This window comes from Nothobranchius furzeri, chromosome 8, assembly GCF_043380555.1.
Source record: "Nothobranchius furzeri strain GRZ-AD chromosome 8, NfurGRZ-RIMD1, whole genome shotgun sequence".
NCBI classification, from domain to species: Eukaryota; Metazoa; Chordata; class Actinopteri; order Cyprinodontiformes; family Nothobranchiidae; genus Nothobranchius; species Nothobranchius furzeri.
In genome coordinates this window covers 76,678,170-76,698,169 of record NC_091748.1, presented here as the reverse complement: position 1 = coordinate 76,698,169, position 20,000 = coordinate 76,678,170, and the positions used below count along the sequence as shown (strand labels likewise).

Here is a 20,000-nt window from a genome sequence, read left to right as displayed (position 1 = left end):
AGAGAGAGAGGTGAAGAAGGTCATACAAAAGCCAGCTTGAACAAGTGAGTCTTCAGCTGCTTTTTAAAGGAGACCACTGAGTCCACTGATCTCAGGCTCAGGGGGAGAGAGTTCCAGAGTCTGGGGGCCACAGCAGCAGATGATCTGTCACCTCTGACCTTTAGCCTGGTGCTGCACAACCAGTAGGCTTTGATCACTGGACCTCAGGGACCTGCTGGGGGTGTAGGATCTGAGAAGATCACCCATGTAAGATGGTGCTTGTCCATGTAAGGCCCTATAGACCAGAACCAGGATCTTGAAATGAACCCTGAAGTTGACTGGCAGCCAGTGAAGCTGGAGGAGAAGCGGGGTGATGTGGGCGTGTTTGGAGGACTTGGTCAGAAGCCGAGCACAGGCGTTCTGAACCACCTGTAGACGGTTCAGGGAGGTTCTGCTCAGACACGTGAAAAGAGAGTTACAGTAGTCTAAGCGTGAGGAGATGAAGGTGTGGAGAACTGTCTCAAGTTCAGAGCGGGACAGAATGGGACTCAGCTTAGCAACGTTCCTGAGATGGAAGAAGGAAGAGCGAACAAGAGAACTGACATGAGAATCCAGAGTGAGAGCTGGGTCAAAGGTCACGCCAAGATTCCTGACAGAAGGTTTGGTGTGGGAAGCAAGCTGACCAAGAGAGTCTCTGACTTTGGGAACCAGCTTGTCTGGGGCACAGATGAGGATCTCAGTGAGAGTGAACTTGTTTGTGTTCAACACCTAGCTTATTTTGTAGCTTTGCCATTGCAGCTTTAAATGGTCTCTCAGTCTAAATTGAATTACTGAAATAAAGGAACTTTTGCACCATGTTCATTTTTTGTTGTTTCACCTGTATGTAGTTATAATCAAAGGAAAACATTAAAACTTTGGTTAATTTCCTGTTGTGTGAGATTTCTGAGCAAATTTTGATCTTTGAATACATTTTCCAACATTTTTAGAAGTTTAGTGTTAGTTTTTCACTTTTGGAATCATTTTGTATAATTTTGTTCTTTTTCAGTATTTTACAGCATTTACCCTAACTTATTGATGTCCAAGATTTGCATACATTTAGGAACTTTGTTAAACTCTAAACTCCCTTCAGAAAAATCATCTTAGATTTGAGGCTTTTGTTGCAGTTTTTATCAGAATCTCTAATTTATGAGCTTCTGAATGTGCTAAAAACTTGTCTGTAAGGTGATGGTCTTCTAATATATTTACACGTGTCTTCTCGTGTTGTCACGTGATTTTTTCTGGTATGTTGTTATAACTTGTATGAATACATGGACAAATCTTTGGCACATTTGACATCTCTTACTAGTTAGCTATTTTCTGAGGGTGTTTCTTTGTATAAATCAACCTGACTGATGAATTCTGCTTTGGCTTCACACGCCTGACCTCGAGGTGTGGCTGTGTTTATCAGCTGTCATCGTAACCTTTAACAGACCTGCACATAATGAGCCCAAACCACCAAACGCCCTCATTTCTCCTCCTGGTTAATGATGTGTTGAAAACACCGTCAGGGTAAATAAACAGCTGCTTCAGGTGCCGATTCTGTGCGTTTTTAATCAACCCTCCTCTGTTTTAGTGCCAACCGGATTGTCTCACCATCCAGATCCGATCAGTTCTGTGCGTCTTCCTTGTTCTGCTCACCTACTCTGTCACTCAGGCCTGTGTGGTGAGTCTGCCTTTCACACATTAAAAAAAAACCTTCCAGTACAGAAACTTATTCTCATCAGCACAGTTTTAACAAGGATTACTCTCATAATAATGTTTAATATCTCGTAATGATGAGAAAGTTTTGTCATTAAAACGTGTTAAATATCTTGTTTTAACGAGAAACGCTCTCGTAATAATGTTTAATATCTCGTAATGATGAGAAAGTTTTGTCATTAAAACGTGTTTAATATCTCGTTTTAACAAGAAACAATGTCGTAATAATGTGTTTAATATCTTGTTTTAACGAGAAATGCTCTCGTAATAATGTGTTTAATATCTCGTTTTAACAAGAAACAATCTCGTAATAATGTGTTTATTATCTTAAACGCTCTCGTAATAACGTGTTTAATATCTCGTAAAAAGTGAGAACGTTTTGTCATTAAAACGTGTTTCATATCTCGTTTTAACAAGAAACGATCTCGTAATAATGTGTTTAGTATCTTAAACGCTCTCATAATGACGTGTTTAATATCTCGTAATAATGAGAAAGTTTTGTCATTAAAACGTGTTTAATATCTTGTTTTAATGAGAAATGCTCTCGTAATGACGTGTTTAATATCCCGTAATGATGAGAAAGTTTTGTCATTAAAACGTGTTTCATATCTCGTTTTAACAAGAAACAATCTCGTAATGATGTGTTTATTATCTTAAACGCTCTCGTAATAACATGTTTAATATCTCTTAATAATGAGAAAGTTTGTCATTAAAACGTGTTTAAATCTAGTTTTAATGAGAAAGGCTCTCGTAATAATGTATTTAATATCTCGTAAAAATTAGAACGTTTTGTCATTAAAACGTCATTAATATCTTGTTTTAACAAGAAACGATGCCATAATAATGTGTTTAATATCTTGTTTTAACGAGAAATGCTCTCGTAATAATGTGTTTAATATCTCGTTTTAACAAGAAACAATCTCGTAATAATGTGTTTATTATCTTAAACGCTCTCGTAATAACGTGTTTAATATCTCGTAAAAAATGAGAACGTTTTGTCATTAAAACGTGTTTCATATCTCGTTTTAACAAGAAACGATCTCGTAATAATGTGTTTAGTATCTTAAACGCTCTCATAATGACGTGTTTAATATCTCGTAATAATGAGAACGTTTTGTCATTAAAACGTGTTTAATATCTTGTTTTAATGAGAAATGCTCTCGTAATGACGTGTTTAATATCTCGTAATGATGAGAAAGTTTTGTCATTAAAACGTGTTTCATATCTCGTTTTAACAAGAAACGATCTCGTAATAATGTGTTTATTATCTTAAACGCTCTCGTAATAACGTGTTTAATATCTCGTAAAAAATGAGAACGTTTTGTCATTAAAACGTGTTTCATATCTCGTTTTAACAAGAAACGATCTCGTAATAATGTGTTTAGTATCTTAAACGCTCTCATAATGACGTGTTTAATATCTCGTAATAATGAGAACGTTTTGTCATTAAAACGTGTTTAATATCTTGTTTTAATGAGAAATGCTCTCGTAATGACGTGTTTAATATCTCGTAATGATGAGAAAGTTTTGTCATTAAAACGTGTTTCATATCTCGTTTTAACAAGAAACGATCTCGTAATGATGTGTTTAGTATCTTAAATGCTCTCGTAATGACGTGTTTAATATCTCGTAATAATGAGAAAGTTTTGTCATTAAAACATGTTTAGTATCTTGTTTTAACGAGAAACGATCTCGTAATAATGTGTTTAGTATCTCGTTTTAACAAGAAACGCTCTCGTAATAATGTGTTTATTATCTTAAACGCTCTCGTAATAACGTGTTTAATATCTCGTAAAAAATGAGAAAGTTTTGTCATTAAAACGTGTTTCATATCTCGTTTAAACAAGAAACGATCTCGTAATAATGTTTAATATCTTGGTTTAACGAGAAACGCTCTCAAAATAACGTTAAATATCTCATAATAATGAGAAAGTTTTGTCATTAAAAGGTGTTTAATATCTTGTTTAAACGAGAAATGCTCTCGTAAAATTGTGTTTAAGATCTAGATTCAACAGGAAATGCTCTCGTAGTAACGTTTAATATCTCGTAATAATGAAAAAGTTTTGTGATTTAATTGTGTTTAATATCTTGTTGTAATGAGAAAGTTTCGCCATTAAAACGTATCTAATATCTCGTTTGAACAAGAAATTATGCCATAATAATGTGTTTAATATCTTGTTTTAACAAGAAACGCTCTCGTAACAACGTGTTTAATATCGCGTGAATATTTATTGACTTTGTCCACAAAGAAAGACAGAAAGTTCTCACAGTCTGCAACAGAGTGGATGGAGGCTGTAGGAGAGGCAGGAGAGACGATGCAGCACCTTGGGGTTCCCTTTGCTCTGGGACACCAGGTTGGAGAAATAGGAAACCCTCGCGTCTCTGACTGCAGACTTAAAGGATGTCAGAAGATCCTTTAGGTGCAGCAGATGGACGTGGAGACTGCCAATGCCATCGTTAAGCCAGGACTGCAGGGACTGATCTGGTTCTGACAGGACAGATGTTGTCCAGATATTTCTGAGACCGAACCGAATCAGCCCGATCGGTTCTGTTGGATTTGGGCCGTGAATTATGTTAATAGAGCGGGTTGTCGCACGGCGCGCTCCGCTCGCTCGATCAGCGACTGAGAGGGAGGATCGGAGGACGCTCCTCCAAACACACATTATTATTTTCACAATTTCATTATTATTTCTCCTGGAAGCGCTCAGTTAGACCGGGTGTTGTGATGTCGGGAGATCCGGTCTTGTCGGGAATGACGGCGGCTGCAGCGTGATCATCTGTCTCTTTTATTTCGGTACACGGAGAAGTTAAAAGGAGAGAGAAATAGAAGATAGAAGTTCTTGTTCCACTTTATTCTTTTGTTTCATGATGATAAACTGGGAGGAAGCTTTGGTTCACTTTAGGTTACAGGAGATCTTGTTTCCTATCTGCTCCTCCAGAGACAGCATGGACATGAGGGTCCCACAGGTTAGTGCAGTCACACAGCCGAGCTGGAGGGGTTGTTGTCCTGCTTTATATTGCAAGCTTGTGTGTTATGTGCGTTACAGCCAGCGATCCAAGCAGCAGCAGCAGTACCCCCCCCCCCCCCCCCCTGGCCCTCTTGCTTCTTGGTCTTTTTTGTGAGTGGCCCTCAGACCATCACAATTGAGGACCCCTGCTGTAAAGGGTCATTTTAGCACATACTCGCTCAAGAAAACTATTTAAAAACAAGATTGCAAAGTATCTGGAGCCAATAAGACAGGAAGTGGATCCTTTCTCTGTCCTAACAGACTATTTCTCTAAACTGAGGCCTTTCAGGAAGCTACCTACATCACATTTATTTAAATTATGTATTTTAAACAGAAACACACTTTGACTTGGCAAAAATATTCCCTTAAAGCACTTTTCAGAGCAAGGATTGGCAACATCTGTCCTGTCAGAACCAGATCAGGTCCTGCAGTGAACCCTACTCCCTGGTTTACTGACAGCCTTCGCAGCCTGAAGTGCCAATGCAGAAAAATTGAGCGTTTGTGGAAGAAAACCCATCTCCACGTCCATCTGCTGCACCTAAAGGATCTTCTGACATCCTTTAACTCTGCAGTCAGAGACGCGAGGGTTTCCTATTTCTCCAACCTGGTGTCCCAGAGCAAAGGGAACCCCAAGGTGCTGTTTAACACCGTCAGCAGCATCGTCTCTCCTGCCTCTCCTACAGCCTCCATCCACTCGTTTACAGACTGTGAGAACTTTCTGTCTTTCCTTGTGGACAAAGTCAATAAGGTTAGATCTAGCATCTCTCCTTCAGCCTTATCGCCGCCTCTCCCGACTCCAACCAGGCCCATCATCCTAGATAGCTTTGCTCCTGTTTCTTTGCCTGAGTTAACCAAACTAGTTAACTCTATGAAGACCTCTGCATGCCCCCTCCTCATCTTTACTGCTCTGCTGCCCCCTAGTGTCAGAACACAATGGTAAACTCTACTTTTCCAAACGCCGGCCTCTCAGGAAGCTTCCAGCAACAAGTCAGATACCAACTGTTGCATTTACACTGAACTTTAAAATGCCACAACATTTTTTAAACCACATGCACAGATAATTGATCTGTGTTTGAGTAGCTACAGCACTACTTTTTGCAGTTTGTCATTTTTACAACCTTAAATTGGTGATACTAGTTTTTGATTCATTTTGACATAATTTTAGAGAAGATGCCTGATTTTTTCTGAGTTAGAAAGTCAGAAGACAAATCTGGATTATTCCCATTCAGGTGGGTTGTGTCCCGTGGGGGCACGTTGAGACAAACTCCAGCCGCCTTCCAGAAGACGCGCTGGCCACGGACGCTCTGGGGTTTGGATCCACTAACGGGACGGTGCCGGACCGGGCCGGCCCCAGCATGGCGTACGCCTTGCTGTCCTGCGTAGCCGGGAGCCTAACCGTGGTCCCTTTCCTCCGAGTCTCATCGCTCCCCAAGATCCTGCTCCTCCTCCTCATCTCTGTTACATACACGGTTGTCATGGAAACCAGTGGCTACCGACAAGCTGTGGGGTGAGCCTGAGTGTGACTTATTCCTATTTGTTTTTTTTGTTTGTTTGAATGATAAAAATCTGGCATTTAATGTGAGTTTTGTCCCAAAATTACATTTAAAGTAAAAAATCTAACTTTAAATGTAAGAAAAAGACAAAATACATAAAAATCTGCAGCTGCTCTTATGTTTATTTATTTATTTTGTGTCTTGGGGGGCTTGCTTTGCTTTCAGAGATATTTAATATTTTAAATAGTTTTTTTCTTAATATTTTCACAGCAGCATTTTTACTTGTATGCGTCATCAAGCTCTTTTCTTTGAGTTTAAGGTGAAATTTGTGAGACAAACTGGTCATTTCCCTGTTTTTTGTCAATATCCTTCATTGAATTACTTTTAATTCTTCCAACAACCCAAAGATCACAGCAAAAATAAAGAATAAAACTTTGTGGTTCTGTTTACTTTCATGTCTTTGTTTCCTCCAGCGGCGGGTTTCTTCACACTCGGGGTTATGATCCCGTTTTGGCTGTCGTGTTGTTTTCCGGAGCTCTGGCTCTCCATTCCAGACAGCTGGACCTTAAACTCAGACTCGATTACCTCTGGGTGACTCAGGTGAGCGTCTGACTTCCTGATTGGTTTTGGTTAAAAAATATATTTTGACCCAGCCGGGCAAATACAACCTTTGACACAGAAAACCCATACTTCCTCACGTTACATAGCCAACCAGAAATTAAAAATCCTACAAAAACTCTAATTCTCACTGTGAAGATAAAATTAACTATACACTTCATTATTTTACATTTTTTGTATTTATATAATTTAATCACATAACAGTATATGATATTATATGATTTTATATTATATTATATTATATTATATTATTTTATACTATATTATATTATATTATATTATATTATATTATATTATATTGTTTTCTATTATATAATTAAAACAAAACTATTTACATTTTTCTCCAGATTTCTTACATTTTAAATCTCTCTTCTTAAATTTGAAAAATGTCAATAAAATAAATAATAATGATAAATATTTTCTGCGTCACGCTGGTAAGTTTAGTTTTTAATATTGAATGTATTATTACTTTTACTTCATTTTTTTATTTAATGCCTACTTAATTTGAGATCATGTGAGAGAAAAAGTATCATGAATTTTCTAAATTTTAATACTATTTTTGATCCTGAAAAATACAATTATTATAGGTTTTAGGTCTTTAAAATCATGGAAGTCTTTGTAAATAAGAATATTTGTTTGTTTTAGTGTGAACTTATTTTTATTAAGTTGATTATACATGCTCTTCTCAGCTTATAATAATAATAATAATAATAATAATAATTAGTAAAGAATAATGAATGTTTTCTTTATTCCAGTTGAGTTGGTGAGGAGAGCCTGTTTCTATTTTAGGAGAGCTGATTATCCTGTCTGTGAGTTGTAGTCTCCCTCTAGTGATAAGGACGTGTTACTACACCCCTCATCTCTAAGCTTCCTTCTCTCGTCTCTGCTGGTGGATTTCAGGCAGAAGAGGAGCGAGATGACATGGAAAAGGTGAAGCTGGACAACAAGAGGATCCTGTTCAACCTGCTGCCGGCTCACGTGGCTCAACACTTCCTCATGTCCAACCCCAGGAACATGGTGAGGCTCGTTCCACTGGAGTTTACTGGGAGGTCAAAGGGCTCCAAACATATATAATATGTGGGGGGTTTGTCTTTTACAATCAGCCATACTGGTTTGTCCTGGTCTCAGCGTGAGATCCTGGTGGTGGGGCCTGATAAGAACATGGAGTACGGCTTTCTCCTTCTTATCAGAAGCAGTCTTCCTAGTCCCCGTCCTCTGGAGGCTCTGGAAGCTCTGGGAGAAGGAGACCCTCGGGGCAGTACCTGAACTTACTAAAACTCTTGGAGAAACTGGGGCGCTTCCCTGTGTTCCTCTATTAGTCTGACTTTTTGACAAATGATAAATGGATGAGGTTGTCTTTGACATAATAATGGATCAACAGATGGATCGGGGAGAACCGGGCTGTTGTGATGACGCCAGGAAGCAAAGCTCTCAATGTCCTGGTTGAGCTTCATCCCGATCCTCAAAGAACAAGAAGAATGAAGAGTTTCCTCCGTCAGATGGTTTGGCTCAGCCTGAGATGGGGTCAGGAGCTCAGCGTAGAGCCGCTGCCCCTCCACACCCAGGATTTACAAAACTTTGGTTGTCCTTGAAACGTCTCAGAGCTGATGTAGTAATCTGTTTTAAAATGATGATCAGCTTTTACAGATCCACATCTGTCCACGAGACAAAACCAGAAATCAGCATCTGCAAATCGTCAGAAATAAGAAATGTTCGGCTCACGTCTCATAAAACTATTTTAAAAACAACCTGTTTCCGCTGCTGTGAGTTAAAAACGCACCCGACTGAACAGTCAGCAGCACTAAAGCTCTGACAGAGGTGGTTATTGGAGTTTGTTAATAATAAAAAGATAAACAAACAAGAGTTTATCCTCCAACAATCAGCGGGGCGACGCATCAGACAGCTGACGGGAGTCAGGAAGTTTGTTTCCAGCACATCGGGGACCCCCGCAGAGCTACAGTGTTCAGAAAGACTTCCTGTCTTTCCTCTGGGCCAAAGTTCCCCCACACACTGTATTCAGGGCGCAACACAGTGGGATCCTCCAGCATCAGGAGTATGAAAACATTTTCCTTGCGTGTGAAGCTTTATCTGTGGCCACCGGGGCTTTATTTTGGTTCTGGACGCTGATTTTGTCGTATTTGTTAGATTTCTTCTTTGAAGCTCCGTGAGGGAGGGGGCATCTCTCCCCAAAGCTTCTGCTAAAGAAAACATTTTCTCACAAATCTGGAACAAACGTTTTACTCAAAGGTGTCGAATAACAAAGTACAAATACTTAAGTAAAACTTTGGGCATGTATACATGGAGTAATTGTTGTCTACTCCTAACATTTTAAACATAGCTGTGTCTTAGAAACCAGAGGGACAAAAAAACGTAACCAGAGAAATTGTGTCATCTAGAGCAACTTTGATTGAAGAAGAAGAAGAAAATATCATTTCTATAGCGTCTCTGAAGATAAAAATCACGAGGCGCTTCACAAAAACAAAAAATGTGAAAATATAAAAAATAATTTAGAAAATGTGTAAAAATTTATTCAAAATAAGCAAAAATAAACAATTGTGATTAAAAATGTTAAGAAAGAGAGAGAGTGAACAGGAAAGAGGGAAACCAGTGAATCCTGAGGAAGGTGGAATAGGTGGGAGAGCAGAATAAAGAGAGAGAGGGTGAAGAAGGTCATACAAAAGCCAGCTTGAACAAGTGAGTCTTCAGCTGCTTTTTAAAGGAGACCACTGAGTCCACTGATCTCAGGCTCAGGGGGAGAGAGGTCCAGAGTCTGGGGGCCACAGCAGCAGATGATCTGTCACCTTTGACCTTTAGCCTGGTGCTGCACAACCAGTAGGCTTTGATCACTGGACCTCAGGGACCTGCTGGGGGTGTAGGGACTAAGAAGATCACCAATGTAAGATGGTGCTTGTCCATGTAAGGCCCTATAGACCAGAACCAGGATCTTGAAATGAACCCTGAAGTTGACTGGCAGCCAGTGAAGCTGGAGGAGAAGCGGGGTGATGTGGGTGTGTTTGGAGGACTTGGTCAGAAGCCGAGCACAGGTATTCTGAACCACCTGTAGACGGTTCAGGGAGGTTCTGCTCAGACACGTGAAAAGAGAGTTACAGTAGTCTAAGCGTGAGGAGATGAAGGTGTGGAGAACTGTCTCAAGTTCAGAGCGGGACAGAATGGGACTCAGCTTAGCAACGTTCCTGAGATGGAAGAAGGAAGAGCGAACAAGAGAACTGACATGAGAATCCAGGGTGAGAGCTGGGTCAAAGGTCACACCAAGATTCCTGACAGAAGGTTTGGTGTGGGAAGCAAGCTGACCAAGAGAATCTCTGACTTTGGGAACCAGCTTGTCTGGGGCACAGATGAGGATCTCAGTCTTATCTTCATTCAGCTGTAGAAAGCTCCCAGCCATCCAGGTTTTGATAGAGTCTAAGCAGGTGTGTAACAGCTGCAGCTTAGACATCTCATGGGGCTTAAAGGAGATGTACAGTTGGATGTCATCTGCAAAAAGATGGTAGGAGGAGCTCAGAATGTGCTGAAGAGGAAGCAGATAGAGGAGGAAGAGCAGAGACCCCAGCACAGAACCTTGTGGGACACCATGGGTAACGGAGGTTGTGGTGGACCTAAACTTGGATCGGTTGGATATGAACTTGAAACATTATCATTCTGACACCTTATAGGTCTGTACGCAGTCCATGCCGCAATCCAGCGAGGACATTCATTCATTTTGACAGAACTAAAGCAAACTGTACATGGACAACCAAACAAGAACTCAGATCGAGGTCCTCCCTGGAACAATCAGGAGGGCAAGCCGTTAGTGCTGACAGCTCATCTGCTGCCTGTCAATCAACAGGACGCACACTTAATTACCTGTCATTTCAAGCTTTGAATACATCTAAACGTGTGAGTTACAGAAGATCTCAACCCTCACAGTTGTACTGCCTATAAGCTAGACCTACTGACCCTGAAATGTTATTTTTGAACCAAACTGTAAACATGTTTATTTCTGCTGCACCATTTTAGCTGACAACAGCCATGAAACCCACAGAGTCGTAGTGAGAAAGTCACTTGTTTAGTTTAGAAAATGGGTTGCACTAACCAAATTTGACCACGTGGTGTCATTCTTACTTAATTCTTACATAATGCACCTTGAAAAAAACGATGCAAAAAATTAGAAAATCACCTGTGCAGGCGATCCACTTCCTAGTCATGTCTACTCTCTTTTGGGCGTTTGACAACAGAAAATTAAAGTGTGTAAATGAGTGCAGATTCATGGGGGGTTTGGTTGTATCAGACATTCACAACATCCTGCACCAGTGATTCAAATGTTTAAAGGTGTGGTTGACTGTAAATCCAGGGCTGTACGTTAACATTTGTAGCTTGTAGCACTGATGCTACAAAGGTTGTAGGAATTTTCAGCACATAGCAAAAAGTATTATTACTAATAAATACAACTGCATAATATTAATGGAATGTCGTTGGTGTAAGGGTTTAATGTGCAAATAAAATTGGGGGGCAGTCTGCCACAGGGATGCAGAAATGGGATCCATACCCACTCCTTTATTCCTTCTTTATTATGTCCTCCCTCCAGGACCTGTACTACCAGTCCTACGCTCAAGTCGGAGTCTTGTTCGCCTCCATCGCCAACTTCAACGACTTCTACATCGAGCTGGATGGGAACAACATGGGAGTCGAGTGCCTGAGGCTGCTCAATGAGATCATCGCTGATTTTGATGAGGTGGGAAACGGTTTGTCCCGTTCAACCATCCGTCTGTAAATCACTTGTTTTTATAGCCTTTCTTCTCTCCCTGCAGATCTCAGGTCAGAACGCCATCTTTAAAAAATGACACTGCGGCCGCGACTGGGTTTTAAAAAAAAACAAAAAAACACGTGGGCTGATGTAATTTAATAAGCAATGGTCACAGCTGGGAAATTTCTGCAATATAACAAATTACTCACAGATGACGTTTGGCTTGCTGGAATCTATAATCAGATACATGAAGCATTAATTTACACAAACATACTGAAACAGTCCGACTGTCGCTGTGTGTGTGTGTGTGTGTGTGTGGGGGGGGGGGTGTTAGGGTTAAACATTTTTCAACATTTAGGATATTTCCCAGTTTTGATCCCATTTCACTGTTTTTCCCTCCAGCTGATGGATAAGGAGTGCTACAGGGACATCGAGAAAATCAAGACCATCGGCAGCACGTACATGGCTGCAGTGGGGCTGGTTCCTACAACCGCTTCCAAGGTAAACATGTTATATTTAGACCTGGGGATTGGTTTGTGTTTGCAGAGTAAAGCTCATTTTTTAAAGCTGCATTGTTGAGAGGCCTCTCATCTCCAGGTAAGTAGTTCCCGTTCTAAATGCTGCCGCGGTTCACTCAACAGAATCCTCTGAGAGGGATTACCGGCCGATTTGGCGTCAGCATATTCTGCATTCGTGAAGTTTCCTTAAACCACACAAAGCCGACGAACAAAAGAGTCCTTTCTGAAACATCTGCAGAGCTTAAAATAACCTGAACACTTGTTGCTGCTGCTGTTTGGGGAAACCCCTGCTGGGTTATGAGTAATTGAGTAACGCTCTACACTCATCACTCTTTCCTCAGACAAAGAAATCCATCATCTCACACTTATGCACCGTGTCGGACTTTGCCATCGAGATGTTTGACGTCCTGGATGCCATCAACTACCAGTCATACAACGACTTCGTCCTGAGAGTCGGTGAGTGGCTTCACCTGAGACCTTCTGACCTTTCAAACAGGACGCCGCTGAGAGGCCCATTCTCCTGCGTTTGCTGGGAAAACGCATCACAGCGCTCGCGTCCCCTCCAGGAAACCCGTCACCTGACGTTCTGGGCTCCATTGTGTTGGGTATCCTGTGGAGAGTATGCAACAGGAGGTCAAGTTGAATCCCAGAGAAATCTGCTGGACACAAAGTTATCCTGTCAGCAGAGATCGGAGCAATGATTCGCTGTTGGCAGAAACTTTGGATGACAAAGAAATTCCAAAAAATTTGCAAGTTTCTGTTGTTTAGATCCACCAGAGCAGCTTGTAAAGAGAAGAAAAAGTGTTTATCTGCAGAAATAATGTCATCACAGCAGACATGGAGAAGAGGACAGTGGTTTAGCGAGCTTCGAATCCTTTTTCCAGGACTACAGAAGGAGCATAAACATATAAATGTTGCCTTGTGAAAAGCAGCAGCTTTACAAGCTAAGAAATCTCTAATGGCATGACAAACATGGTGGACACACTCTCTTTTCATTTAACTTGAAGTACAACACATATTTGAGTCAGGTCGTAAGGCAAAGTGGATTTGAAATGAGCTTTAATAACCCCGGTCACTTGCGTTCATTTTTTCAATTGGACCCATGAGCCGGCCAGAAGGGGAGGAGACTTAGGCTCTCTTTTTTGTTCCTACCAGGTATCAACGCCGGCCCGGTGGTAGCGGGAGTGATCGGAGCCAGAAGACCTCAATATGACATCTGGGGAAACACAGTCAACGTAGCCAGCAGGATGGATAGTACTGGAGTCCAAGGAAAGATACAGGTACGTGATTCTAAACTACATGTATAGGACTCAAAACTACAGTTCTAGGACCCTGAACTGTAGATAGGCCTACAGGACTATAAACTACAGATATAAATGACTCTAAACTACAGGCAAAGGGACTCTAAACTACAGATACAGGATTCTAAACTACGGGTATAGGAATCTCAAGTACAGGTAAAGGAACACCAAACTGCAGGCATAGGACTCTACGTAAACTACAAGTCTAGGACCCTGAACTACAGATTGGCCTACAGGACTCTAAACTACATGTATAGGACTCTAAACTACAGGTCTAGGACCCTGAACTGCAGATTGGCCTACAGGACTCTAAACTACATGTATAGGACTCTAAACTACAGGTCTAGGACCCTGAACTGCAGATAGGCCTACAGGACTATAAACTACAGATATAAATGACTCTAAACTACAGGCAAAGGGACTCTAAACTGCAGATACAGGATTCTAAACTATGGGTATAGGAATCTCAACTACAGGTAAAGGAACACCAAACTGCAGATATAGGACCCTGCGTAAACTACAGGTCTAGGACCCTGAACTACAGATTGGCCTACAGGACTCTAAACTACATGTATAGGACTCTAAACTACAGGTCTAGGACCCTGAACTGCAGATAGGCCTACAGGACTATAAACTACAGATATAAATGATTCTAAACTACAGGCAAAGGGACTCTAAACTGCAGATACAGGATTCTAAACTATGGGTATAGGAATCTCAACTACAGGTAAAGGAACACCAAACTGCAGATATAGGACCCTGCGTAAACTACATGTATAGGACTCTAAACTGCAGATACAGGACTCTAAACTACATGTATAGGACTCAAAACTGCAGATACAGGAATCTCAACTACAGGTATATGACTTTGAACCACATAAACTACAGGTACAGGATTCTGCACTGTAGAGCACTGAAGCAAACGAGGGACATTGATACAATTGAGCATCTGAAAAGGTCCTCCCCATGATTTAGAATGAAGCATTGGATCATAGAAGCCTTCTTCATCTTCTCTGACCCATCCCTTTTCACAGCTCCTGAGTGGACGTCTGCTGCTGTATAGTCGTTTTCGCTGGGACGGTCACTCTGTAACACGACTACATTAAGATTTTAGAAGACAGAAACTGACAGATTTGGACATACACAACAACCTGTTGTGTTCCACGCTGATGCTATGTTGAAGTCTGCCCAGCAGATGTCACTCATTTAATTGGGTTCTAATGGTTCACAACGCTAAACCATTTCAACCCATTTGCTCCGTATTGGTTCAACGGTTTGGAAAGCTGTGGTTTCCCCATCACTACTATCTGGCATTCATTCTGGAACGTTACATACGTCCTCCGACATTCTTACTTGTGGATTTTCTCTCGTCCAATAAGCACATTAGCACTAGCTAAGGCTACCATTACCAGAAGCTCAGTCTAGCATTAGCAGGCTAGTATTAGGGCAGCAGTAGCTCAAGAGGCAGAGCGGGTTGTCCAGTGATTGGAAGGTTGCAGGTTCGATCCCAGCTCCAGACAGAGAATTCTGTCTGAATTCTATCTGAATTCTGTCTGAATTGCCTGCTGGTGGTGGACGGAGGGACCGGTGTCTCCTGTGCTCAACAGCCTTGCCTCTGTCAGTGCGCCGCAGGGCAGCTGTGGCTACATCGTAGCTCATCATCACTGGCGTGTGAATGTGTGTGTGAATGGATGAATGATACTCGGTAGTGTAAAGCGCTTTGGAGTGCTCTGGCTCTGAAAGGTGCTATACAAGTGCGGGTCATTCATCATCATTTATTAGCACTAGCTAAGACTACCTTTGCCTGAAGCTCAGGTTAGCATTAGCACTACTGCTACATAAAAAGCATTCATCTGCTATGTTTCTCATCCAGGTAACAGAAGATGTCCATCGGCTCATCAACAACTTCTACAACTTTGTTTGTCGGGGTCAGGTCAGCGTCAAGGGCAAAGGTCAAATGCTAACATACTTTCTCGAGAGTCGAAGACCGGGCAGCCAGCCTTCTCAAAGCCAGCAGCACACCAACGCTGAGCGCCGGTCGAGCACCTTCACCCGCGCCAGCGTGTGCACCAGGCTAAGCCCCGCCCCCACAGTGACCTCCTACTCTAATGTCAGGACTCTGAGCTCGAGCATGGCCAAACCGACCGCCTCTACCAGCACCAGCAGGTATTTGCCATCTGTTTCTGCAGCAGGGGTGTGACAAATTCACACTTGTAAGCTTGAAAAACAAAACGTTAACGAGGATGCTGCAGCGGAAAATTCCCTTCTGCGCTCTCTGTCTGATGTCTGTGGAGCGCAGGAAGGAGGAGATCGTTGAGCCTCGGCCGAGACCTGGTTTTTGACGTGGGACTGGCTGGTCTGGGGTCTCCTTCAGATTCTTCCTCCACGTTAAGTCCTGTTTGCTGTGTCGCAGCGCAGGTTTATCTTGATCAGGACGCAGGAAGCTTCGGCCACGTTGATTTGTCGTCAATCACAGGCCAAGGATGTCTCCAGGATGGACTGCCAGAACTATTTCCACAACTACAAGGAGCTATAAATCAGCATGGAAACTAAAACATGTTGCAATGCAGAACTGTTAGTGTAGCACAGAAGCTTCTCACCTGGAGATTCCTTTAAACCCACCGTATCATTCAGAATGAGACCAAATCAGTGGTGTTGCCTTAGCGACCACTCCTCACAGAGAGTTTCCTGAAATTTCTTGTCTTTTGTTTCCTTTCAGTTCCGTTCTGGATTTACTGAACATGAGTTAGGATGTATCTATCTCATCTAAGAGACGTGCATGCTTTTTAAAAAAGCCAAGTGTTTGATTCGTCACGGCGGTTAACTAAAGAAACTTACCAAAAGCCGACTGAGTCGCTTACGGGTGGGCCATGCCACGTAGTGCCCCTCCATTGAAACCCCTTAACAGCAAATGAAGCCACTTCTTTGATTTCTTTAACCATTGTTAAGCAGGGGCGCCCCCAAGGGGTAGCCAGAGGTGGCCGTGGCCACTCCTAGAAAATTGCCCCCCCCGAAAAAGCCAGTTTTAACAAATCATATTAATGTTCGGTCAAACCATTTATTGTTCTTGTTTATTCAAGACATAATTATAAAAAAGTATCACAATTAATGAGTAAAGAAATAATCAGAATAAAAACAATACATGTTTCTGCTGCTAACCATTTAAAAAGTTTTTATCTCCATAGTTTTTTAACACAGCAACAGGTGAATTAACCCCCAAAAAATACATTTTTAAATTTAATCATGGATAACGTTTTAAACAACTGAAATGTGTATTTCTGAAATATTTCTGTTTGTAAAATTTATACGTACTGTTATTTTAATAAAAACGAATAAAGGCGCAACGCAGCACATCGCCACAGGATAAATTCTCCCAGCTTTACCTCAAGGACCAATTTTGAGTGCCACCTCAAAAATGTCTTTGGCCCCATCTGGCCACCCCTATCAAAATTTTCTGGAGGCGCCCCTGTTGCGAAGTGCATGATGCCACAGCTGCATTTCAGTCATGTTTGCCGTCTGCTTCCCCGTGACGCCTGACTTCCAGACTCTTCCTCATCAAAGTGTAGCAATAAAGTGGTTTGCCTCCTATTTCGGCCCGTTCACTCTTTGCATGCCGTAGCCTGCTGGGTCTTTGGCCCAATAGTGTTTGTATCCGATAAAGTGTGCGTAGCTATCCGCACCAGTTTTTCTCTCTGTGGAAATGAAGCATGACTTTAAAACTTTTGTTCCGGTATGTTGTGATTCCCCCTTTTTCCTCACAGACTTCTCTTTGTAAAAGAAAAAGAATCCTTATTTTCCATTTATGAAAACGATTTTCACGTGTTAAAATATTCTACTCTGCTATTTTTATGAGCTGAAAGCTGCTTTTGGTGAAGAAAAGAAAACTCGTGTTCACGAGGAGACACCCAGACCTCTGGTTCTGGCTTCGTCATGCAAACCCAGATGATTTATTTTAACGGTGTAGCATGCTACTCACCGCGCGGCTTACCGCAGCCATTAACCCTCCTCTAATCTGTTCTAGCATGCAATGCCTGCAAGCCTGTGGCTCTTACATGCATGCTTTGATGACACGCTGGTGCAGGCGGTGCAGAAGACACACTAACTCTTTTTTTAATGTCGTCCTCATGCATGCGCTCACAGTAGCGGCTCCTCTCGAATGTAAGGTGCTTTATTGACTCGTGTCTTCTTCATGAGCTCAGTGTGTGAATCTTCAGGATAGATCAAGCCAGGGGCTTCTCCTCCTCCTCCTCCTCCTCCTCCTCCTCCTTCCTGCTCCTGCTGTAGTCAACAGGTAGCTGGTATTTCAAACGTGCCAACCTATTTTCATGAACATATCAAACTTTTCGTGTTGAGCTGTAGCACAACTGAACGCGTGTAGCTACAGATTATTGTGGGATTCTTTGTGTTTGAATGCTTGTATTTTTACTAATCGAGTTGTTATTTAACGGTTTTATAAAACAACGTAAAAGCAAGAATTGATTTTGGAGAGATTACATGACAGAACATATGTTGTACCTGATATATTTGTATGATATATTATTAAATCCAGTTGCTTTCTTTGAGGTTTAAAATGAGGATTTTTATACACTTGCTTGAAGAAAACTCGATGGAAATGAGTTGTGTATAATATTTTCTTGTAAATTGGATATTTTCTTACTGTATGATACGGGTTTCGATCGTCACATGTAGGTATAACCAGCTAATATAGTCTTTTTCTCAGATATTTAATGACCGATCGGATATTTGTCAAGTTTTTTGTTGAAAATGTATTTATTCAGGTGTTTTTTGTGAATGTAAATTTTGTCAGAGACAATATTTTCTACTAAGTGTTTGCACTGCAAGATAATTGACATATTACAAGAAGAATAAAGCCAGCGGCGTTGTGCCTCCTGCTGTAGGAACGCTGCTCCGTTGTTTTATTTAGCTCACACAGATCACGATGAGAAGATGGTGACCTTTAGTCAAAACTACCCAACAAACAAAACAGACGCCGATGACAGAAGTCGGTGAAACAATAAGGCCAATGTCTGCTTGTTGGTGACCTCAGTGGTGATAAAAACTCTACTGCAGCCATAAAAACATCTCAGCAGGCTTTGTTTGCAGAACAGACTCAATGTCACACACGTCTGATGCTGAGTCACCGAGTGTTTAAAACAGGTCAAAGATCATTTTGCTGCTTAAAGGTGAAGTTGGAGATGTTTCCTGTAGCATTCAGGCCAGCTCTGTACCCTTAGGAGGTGCTGGAGGGTGCGTGGGGGTTTGCATGTGTCCTGTGGATTTGGAGAAGGCGTCCCTCGGGGGGGGGGGGGGGGGGGGGGGGGTGGTATTCAGGAGTATGGGGTAGCAGGCCCTTTGATACTGGCATTAAGTCGAGCTGGTTCCTGGTGAGAGTTGGACTCCACCAAAGCTGCTGTTCTTAACTCAATCACTGCCAATGACAAAAGTCGTCATTTGCATTTTTTTACTGTGTGGGCGTCGGACGAGCCCCCGCACCGTGAGAACAAACATCTCAGCTCCAAAGCCGATCTGCATCCGCGTACGTCACACGTCACATGATCAGGAAGCAGCAAATCCACACGTTAGGAGATCGTTTTGGGCCGCTGCTGTAAATAAAGGGAGGATCGAACCAGAAAAGCTTCTGCCGATTATAATTCAACAACGGATTAAGAAAGAACGGATAACGCTCGAAACGCGCGGATTCTTCCTGATGTAAGAGGTGTGTCTGCTCTTTGTTTTGGTTGTTTTGACGCTGACATCATCCTAGCGCGCAACATTCTGACTCTTAAAAAAACAGTAAAAACAGTGAGAAACGCTGGCAGCGAAGGAGTTAATGATTGGATCCTGAAATGTGTTTTCCAGGATCTTCTACACTCTACCCTTAATGTTAACATGAAAATCAGATTTATTTGATTATATTTATAACCAAAATAAAACCGGTGTGCACCAACTGTAGACCAGCAGACATGCGCAGGACCGGATCAGGCAGGTTTCTGGTGAAGGTACTAATCCTGATACTTCATCTGGATGCTTTCAGGCCAGCAGGAGTTTGATAATAACAATAGTTAATGAGATTAACTGTATTTCTCAGTGGGCTGGTGCTATTGGCAGATACGACTGCAGGCAGCATTTTTGAGAGCTTCAAATTGTCCAGAAGAGGTTTCTCAGGCGAGTTTCTTTTTCTTATTAACAGTTCTTGTTACTTAAATGTTTGTTACTTTTTAAAAGTTTTTAATCAGTTGTAGCAAAAGGGTTGCAGGTTCGCATCCCATCTGTCCCAGTCATTTTGTCCTTGGGCAAGACACTTCACCCTCCAAGTCTGCTAGTGGTGGTCGGATGGACCAGTGGTGCCTCGCATCTGTCAGTGTTCCCCAGGGCTGCGCATCACCACCAGAATGTGTGTGTGTGTGTGTGTGTGTGTGTGTGTGTGTGTGTGTGTGTGTGTGTGTGTGTGTGCGTGCGTGCGTGTGTGTGTACGTGCATGCGTGTGTGCGTGCATATGTGCGTGTGTGTATGGCTCGACAGCCATGATGAATGCAGCCTGCTCTGCATCCCACCGCTGGATGTTTAGAATGAACTCAACAGAGCAGAAGCCTTCATCCGAA

At 42.0% G+C, this 20,000-nt stretch overlaps 1 protein-coding gene across 3 annotated transcripts in view; it reads left to right on the top strand.

Annotated features, from left to right (window-relative positions):
* Positions 1 to 17,468, top strand: part of adcy1a (adenylate cyclase 1a) — an 85,746-nt gene extending 68,278 nt beyond the window's left edge. For all 3 annotated transcript variants that reach the window (XM_070554342.1, XM_070554341.1, XM_054752011.2), the window contains 9 exons: positions 1,592 to 1,681; positions 5,954 to 6,231; positions 6,691 to 6,817; positions 7,736 to 7,852; positions 11,421 to 11,567; positions 11,982 to 12,080; positions 12,439 to 12,553; positions 13,253 to 13,377; positions 15,272 to 17,468. In XM_070554342.1, coding sequence (XP_070410443.1) covers positions 1,592 to 1,681; positions 5,954 to 6,231; positions 6,691 to 6,817; positions 7,736 to 7,852; positions 11,421 to 11,567; positions 11,982 to 12,080; positions 12,439 to 12,553; positions 13,253 to 13,377; positions 15,272 to 15,598 — 1,425 coding nt within the window. In that variant the 3' untranslated portion in view covers positions 15,599 to 17,468. The remainder of the gene's footprint in view (positions 1 to 1,591; positions 1,682 to 5,953; positions 6,232 to 6,690; positions 6,818 to 7,735; positions 7,853 to 11,420; positions 11,568 to 11,981; positions 12,081 to 12,438; positions 12,554 to 13,252; positions 13,378 to 15,271) is intronic.
* The last annotated feature ends 2,532 nt before the right edge of the window (positions 17,469 to 20,000 follow it).